General features: G+C 58.5%; 1 protein-coding gene across 4 annotated transcripts in view; it reads left to right on the forward strand.

Annotated features, from left to right (window-relative positions):
* NF2 (NF2, moesin-ezrin-radixin like (MERLIN) tumor suppressor) overlaps window positions 1–5,706 on the forward strand; it is a 71,378-nt gene extending 65,672 nt beyond the window's left edge. For 3 of the 4 annotated variants that reach the window (XM_037052461.1, XM_037052463.1, XM_037052460.1), the window contains one exon: window positions 3,349–5,706. Coding sequence is in view for 2 of the 4 variants with exons in the window: in XM_037052463.1 (XP_036908358.1) it covers window positions 3,349–3,399 (51 nt within the window). In the remaining 2 variants the exon portion in view is untranslated. The remainder of the gene's footprint in view (window positions 1–3,348) is intronic. The other variant, XM_037052462.1, reaches the window with a different exon arrangement.
* Window positions 5,707–13,595: the final 7,889 nt, after the last annotated feature.

Below are 13,595 nucleotides of genomic sequence, written 5' to 3' on the forward strand. Positions count from 1 at the left end.
CCAGAACGCTCGTCAGCCTGTGTTCACGGGTGTACAGAGGAGGCCGCAGAGACAGTTTATAACTCACTGTGTGCCTCTGTCCCTGAGCCTTCCCCTTCTCTTTTATGAATACCTCCCGCCTGTAGCTCTACTGTAAATGTTACAGTCAGTGAGCTTTCTAGAAAGAGCAGGTGGTGAAGGATCCCACAGGTGAGGAGAATGCGCCCAGCGGAGGTGGGAGGCTGAGCAGCTGAGCGGAAGCCAGAGCGCAGCTGGCAGGCAGGCAGCAGCGCCCAAGGGGGGGGTCTCCTGAGCTCTCCTTGGAAACCCCCCCTGCCCCTGGGCCTTCGCGTCCCCACCTGGAGGACAGAAGCCCCAGGCTGCTTCTTGCTGACCGTCCCTCACCTGCTCTCAAACTCCAGCCGTGCCCTCCCGTGTAAGACTCAGGGAGCACCGGCTGGCTTTCAGAGGACGACACTTTAATGCCTAAGATAAAGAAGGGGTGCTGCTGAGGTGGAAGGAGGCAGAGGCCGAGGTGGCGACTGGGAGGGTTCCGGCAGCAGCAGGCAGCTCATGCGCTGCTTTCCTCTGGGGACAGGATTCCTGATGGAATTGTACAGGAAGACGGGGCCGGGGAGCAGTGGCAGCTCCGTCTCTGTGGGCTCAGGCAGAAGGCTCCCCGTGCCCTCAGCGACAGCAGCCACGTCAGGCACCTCTGCCCAGTGGCTTTGCCTGTCCCTCTAGTCTAGTGCATTTTGGAAGACAACATGCTCCTCTTTCCAAAGCCATGTGTCTGCAGTGTCTTTCTGCATCTGATGGCCAGAGTACTTGACTTTGCTCTACTCCTTCCTTGGGCTGGGCTACAACTTGTTGCCCTTGCAAGAGAAGAGGTCAGGCTCAGCCACCCCTATGCAGTGTGGGCTGGGGGTGGGGGAAGCATCCTGCCCACTCAAAGAGGGCTTTGCATCCCAACAAATATGTGCTCAAGTAATTGGAATTTGGCACTGCCAGAGCTGCCAAAACCTTCCCCTGGCACCCCGTGGGGACAGCCAGCATGCAACTTGGGTAGAGGATCCAGGAATTCTTGGAGCCAACATTGTACAAATGAGCAGAAAGCTTGCGGAGGCCCCCACAGCCTGGGCTCCCTGCCTGGGGAAGTGGCCAGGCCTCTTGGGGGCATCCAGTGGCCTGGCCTCAGAAGCCACAAAGGCCAGGGAGCCCTGCCTTTGCCTGCACCTTTTAACCCCACTCTGCCCCGGGCCCCCTCTGGGAGGAGAGAAGCCAGAGCTGGGGGCAGGGGGAGAGACCTTATGCCCGCTATCAGTAGTAACAGCTGTTGAGTTCCAGCGCATCGGGCTTGCCGAGCACTTCATGGCCCTTCCCAGTCGCTCCACACATCACCCTGTGAGGAAGGGGCAGCCACCACCTCTACTTCATGGTGGGGAACTGAGGCCAGAATGAGTAACCCACCCAGGGCCACCCCGCTGGTCAGTGGCCCAGGTGGCTTTGGGTCAGGCAGTCTGGCTGTGGCTGTGTGGAAAGGTTGGGGGTAGGGCCCTGTCCCCTGCAGGGCCCCTGTCCCCGAGGAGCCAGCCTGAGGTCTTCTCTGGGAGCGTGGGAAAAACCCGAGCAGAGACTTGGGGTGTTACACCTTTCGATTTAACTCTCCCACAAGAGGATTTTTGTCCCCGCGGTTCTCTGGTTGTCTGTCTTTTCCCAGTTACCATCCCAGTTCCCATGATCCCAGATCGCACACCTCCCGGCCCTTCTCCTCCGATGGCATTTCGGGAGAAACCCATCCAAACACAGCTCCCTTCTAGAGGGAGTTCTTTTTCAGCAAAGAAATGAAAACTCTCTCCATTCCCATCAGAGCTGGGCTTTCCAAAGCGATTCTGAAATTGGTCCCACTGAAGAAAACAGCTCAGATACCGGCCCCCCTCCCCCTCAGCCCCACTCCCCGATTGTGTGCAGCTTGTTAGTCAGGAACTTCAAGGCCAAAAGATTTGGCAGGATTGAAAGAGCCAGCTCTCAAGCTGTCTCAGTAGAGCGCACTGCTGCTGCCTGTCTGTGATGGTGAAGTGGCTGACTTGGCACCTCCTCCCCCACCCTTTGGAGAGCCACAGATGGTACTAAGGACTTTTTGGATTCAGAGACCGCCAGAGGTCAAGGGAATGGCCCAGACCATCTAGCCTTCCCCCGTGGTTTAACTGCAGAAGAGGCTCAGACAGGTCAAGGGTGTGCACTGAGGCCAGTGAGTGAGCTGGTAACGAAGGGGAATTACCAGCTGGGCATTCTCAGCCCCATGAGGAGCGCTCAGCTTTCCCATGCATCTCTCCTTATCATTAGAGCCTACATCTTATTCACTCAACAAACGCTATCTGAGTTCCTACTAGATGCAAAGCACCAATGTAATGTACGGGGTCTGGGGCACAGAAAGATGGACAGCATGCGTCCCGCGTCCTCCCTCCCTCCCTGAAAACTCTCTCCGGAGGAGTCCCAGAGCTGGATGCGGAACACACAGTCTTGCCCAAGGAATCGGTTCCAGGAGCAGAGCAGGGAGCAGGGCCCGGGGGGCGCGGGGGGAGCTGCCAGTGCCAGATGCTTCTGTCTGGGGAGATCCTGGGAAGTGGCCTACAGACGCAGGGAACGGGGGCTCAGCAGCACAAACTCTAGTGCCTTCCCTGCCACATGGAGACCTCGCTCCTGGGGATGCTTTTCCAGTGTCTGGCAGACCAATGCCCAGTGTGCACGGTCCTCTCTGCCTGAACAGCCCCACCCGAGAGCCCATTGCCTCTCAGCTTGTGTGTGGCAACCCCTCTCAGCGGCCAGGTCATGGGCAAGTCTGCTTTGGGGCCACCTGGGAACCAGGAGTGGAAGGGACAAGCTCTTCCTCATCTGTCGTAGGCCAGCCTTGCTGGAGGCCATGTCTCCTTGCCCCAGCTGGTCCCCAGGACGGGAGGAGTGAGATGCTGAGCCCTGGGGAGTGTGAGTGTCCCCAGCTGGCACCACCAGACAGTGCACCATAGGGCCCCAGAGAGACTCTCGTGGACGGGGACCTGTGTGTCTATTGAAAGGACTAGGGACCTCCTGACCTCTGAAAAGGGGACATTGATGACATCTTCCTGCTGACATGCTTCTGCCCACCAGCTAGTTCTCCTGGCATGTCCTCATTTGTCACCTCCTAATATGAGTTCTCGGGCAAATCTGGAATCTTACTTGGGATTGACCACTGGCTCCTTGAACATGTGTTTGAACCACCTTCCCTTCCCCTGCAAACCGCCTTCGAGGTCAGTCCACAGGCAGAATGGCTTTGTGTAGTGAGGAGCGGAAGTCCAGTCCCCCTTTCACTTCTCCTCTGCTTCCTTGCAGCTCACTTTGCAGAGCGCCAAGTCCCGAGTGGCCTTCTTCGAGGAGCTCTAGCAGGTGACACTGCCAGCCCAGGATCTACCACCTCCGCTGCTCCCAGCTCCGGCAGGACGGGTCAGACACCGCGGGAGTCACCTCCGGTGGGCTGGCTGGGAGCTGCTGCAGGAGCTCCGGGACTGCCCCCAGCTGAGTGGCCAGCCCACCCGCCTTCACGTGCAATTGCCTTGAACTGTGCCCTGCAGAGACTTCCCTCAGAGGGTGCTCGTTCTCCTGACCTGAGTCTCTGAGTCCCTTAAGAAGTATTTGTGTTTTCTCATCTGATGTGTGATCCCTTACTTCCTTGATCAGAGGCACCCTGGGGTGTGTGCCTTGTCCAGTGCTGACTTCCCAGCCCAGGCTGGGAGGTGGTTGTCAGGAGGGAAGTGCACCGGCCCCTGGAGGCCAGGAGGCTGGTGCCACCACCCCCACCCCTGGTTTCCAGAATATCCGTTTCCTCCACTGGTGAGGAACTGGCCTTTTAAGAAGCATGGCCCACCCGCAGCCCAGGCACCCCTACGGTGGCACTCTGGCTGCCAGGTGGCCGGGAGTGGAAAGCCCACCACGGCAGGGGGAAGACTCCGTAGAAGCCGCAGTGATGGGCCAGCTGCCAGCAGATTTGCTGGGAGGCCAGATAGCCATGTAGCAATCTGCACCCCACAGAACACGTGCTGCCCCTCCTCCTGCCCCCCCAAACCAGGGTCCGAGGGGCAGGTGGGAGCTGCTTGTCCTTTCCGCCCTGCGCTGGCCTCTGTCTCTCCTGCCGTGGAGGCCTGGGGACTCCCTGGCCGTGCTCTAGTCAGCGCCCTATAGCCCCTCCATGACCGTGACCAGGGGCTCCGTAGAGCAGGGGATAAGCCTTACCCAGTGCAAAGGCGCTTACTAATGCAGACACGTGGGGGCCGAGAGAGAGGCCGAGCGTGCGAGTGTCTCTGGCAGCCCTGTGGGGTCTGAGAAACTGAGACGCTCACAGCCATCCTGCCTTGTGCTCTTGTCAGGCTGATCCAACGGTGTCCTGGGCTGGCTGCCATCTGCACGGGCCACCTTGCCCCAAGGAAGCCGGCCCTGTGTGTCTCTCCAGCCCCTTAGGACCCACAGGATGGGACTCCACAGAAGACCATTAAGTGTGGGTGGCTGTGTCTGAATGAGTTCCTTCGTGTCTCCCTGTCCCTCAAAGCCCTCGTCCCCAGAGGCGAGGGGGGTCCTCGTTTGTAATGTGAGGTCTGGCCCTTATGCTGAGGCTCTGTCTCCTCGGGCTCACCACCCCTCCTTGGATTTCCATGAGCATTACTTTCCTCCTGACCTGTAAATTTAATCCATAACTGGCTGTGGGCACAGGAGCATGGTGGTGGTTTATAAAAACATACAAAAAGCGGTCAGGCTTTTTAAACATTATTATTTAACCGCCATGTGTATGTCTGAAGTCTGGGAAATACCAAGCTGTGTGGCCACGAGGGAGCTGGCCAGTGTCTGGGCTGTGGCAGGGGCTACAGGGCAGGCCTGGAGGCCTGCAGAGCCACGCCCAGGCCGGAGCACTCGGCCTCCTCAGAGGTGAGGGCAGGTGGGAGTCTCCCGAAGTCAGGTGGGAGGAGAGGGTGGGGCCTTCAGCTGGGGCTGGGGCTGCAGCAGGAGAAGGGGATGAAAGCGGAGGCAGGTTTTTAGACACTTGTGCCTGTGTTCTTTTTAAGTGAACATTTTTAGGGCTGGAAGCCCATCAAGTAAGGAAGCCTTCCACCTCCATTGAGACCAGGGTCCCGGGCACAATTATTTCATTACAAGCTCTTCTGAGGGTTCTCGGACAGATGCACATTCATGCCGTCACTGCCCAGCGGTGACGCTCTGAGAGGCTGCCCCACACAGAGTGCCTGGGTCATCCCTGACAGGGGGCCCCACCTCAGCCCCCAAGACGCTCCCACCAGTAGTGCTGCCTTGATTATTCACGTGCCCACCAGGCCCCCTGGACAACACCCACGGAATTACATAACACCTCCTAAGTGACTGTTTTGTAATCCTGGGGGCAGCTCTCTCTCTCTCTCTTCCCCTGTCTTTCACATCAAAACGGCAGGTCCAGAGGCTGACAACCATGGACGGTGACAAAGTGTTGCTCGCTGCCCCAGCTGGAGCGTCACAGCCCCTGGGGCCAGGCCGTGGGCTTCCAGGGAAGCTCCCTCCCTTTTCAAGCACATCCAACCCCACCTCTTCCTGGGGGGGCCTGAGTTTTTTGCCTCCTGTCAGGGCCACATCCTGGAATGCTATTTTCTGTTGGGGGGGGATTGTTGTAATTTAAATGATTGTTTTAATAAAAATTCCAAGCCGTAAAAAGTTTGTCTTGGGCTTCCTCGGTTTGCTTGTTGCTCAGGCTATTGAGGCAGCAAGGCGATGGGGCCGCCCCTTGGGTTTTGAGGAAACGGGGTTCTGCCCTCCCTGCCCACCCAGGACTTCACCTCCAGCCTCACGTCTTTGTAGTGAAAGGATTGCCTTTCCCGGGCTGACGACAGCCCCCCTTCCTGTACCATTACCTGGGAACTCCCCTCTTCCCGGGGCGGCGCTCAGAGTCATGGAAGGGGCCCTGGACCAGGTCACACGGCCCATGTTTTCTTTCTGCACCTGCTGCCAGTCCTCAGTTCCAGACCAGAAGACAAGGGTGTCGGAGCAGGCCATCCCCCCAAGAGGCTTCTGCTTCCCAGTGTCCCCATCTGGGCACTGGGGGCGGGAGGGGGTGCTGGGCAGAGCCACTGGGGTCCCAACACCGTGTGTAGGACAGGCAACGCTCTGCTGTTGTCACAGGACTACACGCCTTTTGCACTTAGAGTTAAGAGCCGCTGCTGCAGAGCTGGTGGGTTTTTGTTTTCTCTCCATCTTTTGAATCAAGAAAAGTCCTTCATTTAGACCGAAACCACAGTGGGATAACCCCCTCCCCAACCACACATCCAAAGTCAGGGATGCAGGGAGCCCACATGTCGTGAGGACTTCTAAGGGACCACAGGGCTGCCTGTCACACGTCGGCATGCATTTCTGGTCCCCAACTGTACAAGCCCGGAAGGGAAGTAACCCATCAAAACACACAAAAGTTCCCAAGAATTTGAGTTAAACACAACTTGTTTTTATACACTTGGAAAGATAAGGTTTGATGCCGCAAAATTAGGACATTGTAAAATTGGTGAACAACATTTCACAATTTTAAATGTATAGAATTAGTAACTCGTTAGAGCCCTTTTATTGGATAAGCAATAACATGAAACTACTTCGTTTCTTAAACACAGATTATGTTGTCTTCAGTGACTGGAAGCAGTTTGCTTTCCTCTGCAGGGTGAGCCAGAGAGAGCACTCCGCAAATACTGGCCGTCTGAAGGACAGTGTTTTCACCTGACTCCTTTGAAGCCAGCCTCCACCCCCCAAAAGGCAGCGAGCGCTCACACAGACCCAGAGGTCTCTGTTAAGTGGAGTGAGAATTAATACCACCACCTGGCACGCTGGCGGGGGCGGGGGAGACTGGTTGAGGCCTGCTCCGCTTTTTTCTTTTTCTTTTGTTTTCTGTTCTACGCGCCCCCCCCCCGCCCCCCGCCAAGTTTAGTTTTGACCGTGCTGGCCAGGTCTCAGTGCTTGGTTGTGGCGTTTGCAGCCTGGTCCGGTGGGATCCCTGAGTGGCAACCTGTGGCCTCCCTCCCAGCACTGGGTCCTCTGCCTCTGGTCCTCGCCTGGGCACCAAGTGCCTGGCGGCTGTCAGGGCTGCCCGCCCTGGAAGGCTTCGCTTTGGAGGAGCGGATGGGGAGCCGCCCACGTAGACCGATGAGCTGGCAGCAGGACTCTGGGGGAAAGGTATTGGTGAGAAGATTGCTGCCACGGTGTCATCCAATTTCTTGCGTGTCTGGGGAAGAGAAAGTCGAGCCGTCCGCATAGTCTCTGTCCTCCTCTCAGACATCCCAGGCAGCTGAGGGAGGCCGCCACGGGGGGCCGTCCTGTCCTCTCCTGGGGCTCCCTGGCAGCCTGTCGTTGCTGCATTACGGCAGGATGCCGCAGCCTCCGTCCCAGCTTGGGCAGGACCCTGGAGCTCTCTCTCGTATAGGAAGGCAGCTTGGGCTGTTCATCAGCACCATGAGGACCGGCATGACTCAGAGGAACCCCCACTGTGTCCTCTCCCGGTTTCCACTAGATGCCCATTTCTCACGGGGATGTGAGCCCTGGAATAGCTCCTGGCATGTTGCCTCTGAGCCTAGGAAATCAAGACATCTCCAGAAGAGCTCCCAAGTCGGAGCAGCAAGAGCCCCCCTGGCCAGCCGTTTAAGCCGCACGCTTGCTCTGTGCCACCCCCTTCCCTGCAGGGCCAGACGCTTTGCTTGCCGAAACCTGCTTCCCTCTCTGTGAAGAGCATTGACAGTGATGTCTCAGGGCACATCTGGGATGTTGCCAAGATGACAGCAAGAACAGATGCAACAAAGTACTCAGATTTCTATGAAGGAAGGGGTGTGGATAGGTAACAATGTTACCATTATTTACTAGGAACAGAAGCAACATGCACAAAGAAACATGAAATCTTTTCTTTACACCCAGCCATGGGGCGGGCCGAGGAAACTATGTAGCTGAAGGGTTCAGAGCCCTAACTGACTTGGAACTTAGGACCAGGGTTCAAAACCCACTCAGCCATTTGCCAGCCAGGTGATCCTGGATACTAGGCAACTTACCTAACCTTTGGGCTCAGCAGTTTCCTCATCTAAAAGCAGAGTTTTGTGGGGATTAATAGCGTCAGGTCTGAGGAGGGTAGCTCTTTTTCCAGATTCTTCTTCCTCAGGGTGGGGGTGGAGGGGTGCAGGAGGAAGCGGAGAGAGCAGTGATGACCCAGAGGAAGCCCTGGCTCAGAGGAACCAAGCCCACCAGTGCACCCCACCCCCATGGGCCCCATCCCTCCACCTGCACCAGGAGCTTAATGAACCTGCATCGGGCCTGTTTGTCCTGGTGGTGTTTGCCCAGTGCCAGCTGCAGAGCCCGGAGATGATAGATAACCCAGGCTGGGGCTGCCTAGGAAGGATGTTCTGCTTTGTCACATTAATACTTGATGCTCCGGTCAATAATTTACTGGAGGCTCCCAGTAGGAGAGGAGCTGGGTGGGTAGCGCTGGGCCCTGCACCTGGAACTCTTCCCAGAGCCCATGGGTACCTGGGCCGTGCAAACCCAGCCACGGACACCTGGGAGGCACAGCAGTGACCTAATTTTATCTTAACAGGCATAAGGAAGAAGTCCCCATGGAGTCTTGCCCATTTCCAATATAAATAATGTAATTCCCCAGCCTGCCTGCTAGGGGAGGAAGGGGCAGCCTTTGATCTGAAGGAATTAAGTCAGTAAACAAAAGTGAAGAAGGCTGCGGAGGCGGCTCCTTGCTCCTTGCCTGCACCTGCTGCGCTATTTGCCCTGAGAGAGAGGAGTTAAATTCAGACAAGTGAAGTGGACCGGTGGTGGGGACAGCCTCACTCCCACCTGCGTTCCCCCGAAGTCTCCCTTTATCCCCAGCTGAGGCCTGAGACACCTTCCTGGGGTCTCCAGCAGGCTCCTGCCATAGCCCAGCCTGTACCTGGTGTCCATCCCCCCTGCCTGGACAACGGCCCAGCTCTCGCCCTGTGTGAATTATCCCTCCGTGGAGGATAATTCTTCTGCTAAGTGGGGGGCCCTGGGCTGGAGAAGGGTTCCCCACATGGGAGGAAGGGGCTTCACGGCAGGCAGAGCCACCTGGACTGTGTCCCACAGACGGCCACCAGGCTTCCAGCCTGTACTTCAGGAGAGCAAGCTGTGGGTTCTGGTCCCTCCAGCCCTCTGCTTCCAGCTGTGCGGCCCTGAGTGAGTCCCTTGCACTCACTGGGCCTCCACGTCCTCCACTGTACAGGTCAGGTCTGGACCAGAGGGACTCCGAGGCCCCTTGCTGTTCCAAAATCTTCTAATGTCATTTTCTACGTGAATTCCTCATGCTGGTCTCCCAGGTGCTGTCAAACCAGGACCACTGTCCAGGGAGTCAAAAGGGGACAGACCGACCCACAGGGGTGACCACAGACACGAGCTGGACCAGAATCAGGTGCCCGGCCTGCACGGCCAGCCTCCGCCCACGCCTTCTCTGAGCCCTACGTGCCTCTGCACAGACTTGGGGGGGTGGCAGTTGTGGTGCCGGACCCTGAGTCAAAGTGAAGGGCAGTGGGCAGCTGGGCAGGCGGGTGGCATCACCACCCCGGGCTTCCCGCTGCAGCCTCTGAGCAGGGGGCCCAGGCCCTGTCAGCTCAGGTGGAGGACGGATGGGGTGACACGTGCTTCACCATGGGCCAGCCTGCTGGGGTGACAGTGGCCCTGCCCTAACCCCCACAGGGCGTCCCTGGTTGCCGGATCCTACCCCCAGCCTTCCCCTCCCAGCCGGTGTTGCTGAGGCTGAATCTATTAAGTCCTTCATATTAACCAGCGAAGGGAGAACAGCCCCCTTTCATCTTAACTGGAGTGAATTTGCATTAACACCTGGGGAGTTCTGTTTGCCTTGAGAAACACATTGCTATTCTGAGCCGCACACGCTGCGGAGTTCGTTGCAGTATCCTATTCTTTTATTAATACGCCTCTCACTCCTCCCTCCACTTTCCCACAGAGGCAGGGAGAGCGGCTGGGGATGCCAGGGCTCCCCACCCCATGCAGGAAGATCCCGGAAACGCCTAGAAGGGGGAGCAGGGAGCAGCCTCGCGGTGGAGCGAGCACCTTCCCTCACTAAGCTGGCTTGTGAGCCTCCCCCACCTCGGGGAGTCCACCAGGCTCCAGGAATAGCCCCTACACCAGTCCAAACTCAGGGCCCCTATTTGCTGCGGCTGGTCCACACTGGGCACAGAGTGGAGAGGCCCAGGGCCACAGCGGTGGGTCGGGGGGGACACCGGCCACTTTGAGGAGCCCATTAGGGAGGAAAGGGGGCCACAGTGTGGCCGTCACAACATCGCAGGCAGGCCTGACTCTGTGGCTGCTTTCTGCCCACCCCAGAAAGAGCACTGCCGGGACCCTCGGGTGCCAGGACTGTCACCAGCCACCTCGGGTCCTGCAGAACAGTAGCTCATTGATGAAACTTAGGGTGATGGCACCCAGGAAATGCTGAGTCCAGGGTGGGTGTGGGGCTGGGCAGGTCTTGATTTCCAGGTGTCAGATCTGGAGACCCAGGTTCCAGAAGGAGAGAAAGCGAGGGCAGGGGAGGGAACAGTGAGTAGTGACATGTCATCCAGTCCTTCAGGAGGCCCGGCTCCTCCCCTGAGCCCAGGCCTGGACTGGACATGAGCCCCCTCTCCCGCCCTCCAGCTCCCATGGGCTCAGGAGTGAGTGGGCCACAAATCCCAGCAGCACCCCTGGGCCCCCACCTCTTGGTGACCCCCGGAGATAGGGAAGAGGAGGAAGATGTAGGGCAGACAGGAGGGGCCAGGCCCCATCTTCTCGGGGCTGAGGTGCTAGACAGAGGAAGGGACTGGGGGTGGTCCGGCAGAGCTGGGAGGGGTGGGGGGCAACCCCCCAGTGCCTCTCAGAAGAGAGGACTCGGCCTCTCGGCCCTCACACTCCTCTCCTGCATGACAGGCTCAGCTCCCTCGGACCACAGGGTCATCGTGTGGGTTGAATGTGACCACAGATACCAGGCTCTGAGCAGTGCCTGCCTCAGCGAGAGTCCATTAACCGAGGCCCGTCGCTGTGCGGTTATACAGCAATGTACTGTTAACTCATCCGGACTCAGTCATCAGAGCGGACAGCTCAGGGAAGCAGGGGCCATCCTGGGTCGGGGTGGGGGGGCTCCTTCCACAGCTCCACCTCCCACTCCTGCCCCCTCTCCGGACCACCTGAATCCCACCCCCGACCCACCACCATGAAGAGAGGGGCAGGATGTGGTTGCTGAAGGGAACCCTCCCAGCCCCTCGGGACTTGGAGGGGTGTCTGGACGTTCTGAGTCTTGGGCCAGCATCAGCATTCTGCAGGCATCCCCGGCCCCTCCGGCAGCCTGCCCAGGACTGGGTCCATGCCAGGTGCCAGGCTGCTCTCTCTGGTGACATTTACCAGCAGGGAGGTGGCCACCCAGACGTGAAATCAGTGCCAGCCTGGGGCTAGCCCACTTCATTAGAGCCGGCTGTGCTCCGCTGGGTAGGTCTGCACAGGCCAGGCACGGCCCGGCCCCGCAGCCCTGCGGTCCTGCAGCTCCTCCAGTCCTGCCCCACCCCCTGGCTCCGGGAGCAGGGCCCCCACTGCACTTAATCTGCCTGGGGTCAGAACCACAACAGCCCCTGAGTACCTGCCCAGGCCAGGCACTGAGGAGGATGGGACCAGTTAGAAGTGGCAGTCTGCGTTGGCCTGGACATACTCAAGTCTGCCTCCCAAATCCTCGGCAGTTTCTGGAGGGCCCACATTCGCCGCCGTGCACACCAGCCCCTGTTCATGGCAGGGGCTCCCACTTAGGTCACTACCTGGTAGCATCACGAGGTGTCACGAGAGCCCTGTGCAGTCACCATCCATCCGTCCCATGTGAGATGGGAGGAGACTGAGGCTCAAAGAGGCCAAGTGACTTCTGGGAACCAGGGTTCGAACCCCATCTTTTCCTACTGCCTGGGTTAGTTCTGCTCCTGGGCTTCAGGGGAGAGTCCTTCGCTCAGACCAGCTCAGAGCGGGAGGGACGGGAGTCCCCCCTCATGTTACCTGGGTGTGGCTGTGGGCCCTGTGCAAGGACACGGCTGTGTGGGAGGGGCTGTCAGAGGTGGGGTCAGATTCCAGGAGAGGAGGTCCCAGTCCTGGCCTCATACTCCACTAGGCAGGAATAGGAGATGTGGGGGTTGGGCTTGGCGCATTTGGGGTGCATGCGCTCCGTCACTCCTGTGCTCCTTTCTTGGCAGCTCCTCATTGAGCTTGTCCCTGGTGGGACCTTGTGACCCTGGTGGGGTAGAAGGAGCAAAAGTCCTGGGTGCAGGTGTGGGCTTCACTTCTTCCCAGCTGAGGGTCCCCAAGCAAGTCACAGCACCCCTTTGGCTCCAGTTTTCGAAGCTGGAAAATGGTGTCTCTGATGTCAGCCTCAGATGAGTATATGAGACAACGCACTTAAAGGGCCACCAAGCACCCGCGATCATCAGGGGACACGCACCCCCCAAAGGGATGATGTCCTGTCACAGCCTCATTTATCTAGCACGTGAGACACAAAACTGGGTCCCAAGCCACCTGTAACTTCCGGAGCACCTGGAGCAAGCAGATGGCTGAACCCTCCTTGTCTGAATCCCCCACACCCAGCACAGCCTGAGAGGGTGCTCAGTACCTATTTGCTGAGTGAGTGGATGAGTCTCAGTTTCCCCATCTGTGGAAAGAGGATCTTCAAGTGCCTGAGAATCTTACCCAGCCCCTCGGCCGTTGTGCAATTCAGGTGAAATGATGGCCCAGAAAGTGTTTGTTTTTGTAATAAAAAAGGAGGAGGAGGAGGGAGGCAATGACTTCCCAGAAAATAGCGTGGGGGCTGGGAGAGAGTCTGGGGCACCGTGTCCCCCTGGCCAGCTGAGCTGTAATCACCACAGTGCCTGGTCATCACTCAGCCACCCGCCTCAGCCCCCCTGGCTTGGAGGAGCATCCATCAGCGTCTCCTTCTCTCCGACGGCCCAGATAATTAGCCAGTCCTGCCTGGATCCGCTGGCCCTGCCGCCTGAGGCCACCACCACCTCCTCATCCACCAGCCTGAGGAGCCTGGCTGCGGGCTGCAAGGCAGGCCTGAGCCTCAGGTCTGAATCCATGAATCCCCTCCTCTTCTGGGTGAGGGACCCTGCTGTGTCCCCATTTTACAGCTGAGGACACTGACTCCCAGAGGCAAGAGTCTCGCCCAGGCTCCCGCCAGTGAGTCCCAGAACCGTCACTCAAACGCTGGTCGGTCTGGTTCCAGAGTCTTCACTTTGAACTTCTGCCGCTGTCCTCTAGGCCTCAGTTTCCCCCGCACATGAGAGAGCTGCAGACTTCCTGGAGGCTTCCGCCCCATGGAGACTGGCAGGGGGGCTGCTGCCTGCTCACCCCCTCCCAGCATCCCGGAGACAGTGTGATGGATGACGATCCTGTGGGGGGCAGGTGCGACACGCCCACACACGCTTGGACCAACCGTTGGGTGATGGATCTTTCCTTCCTCTCCCCTCCCCAGGGGCTTGGCTCCATCTGGTCTGGCACAGTGCCAGGCTGATGGATGGGCCGCCTTTCAGGTCACCCGCACT

This window comes from Sturnira hondurensis, unplaced genomic scaffold (assembly GCF_014824575.4).
Source record: "Sturnira hondurensis isolate 20B ecotype Veracruz unplaced genomic scaffold, ASM1482457v3 Scaffold0007406, whole genome shotgun sequence".
Classification (NCBI taxonomy): domain Eukaryota; kingdom Metazoa; phylum Chordata; class Mammalia; order Chiroptera; family Phyllostomidae; genus Sturnira; species Sturnira hondurensis.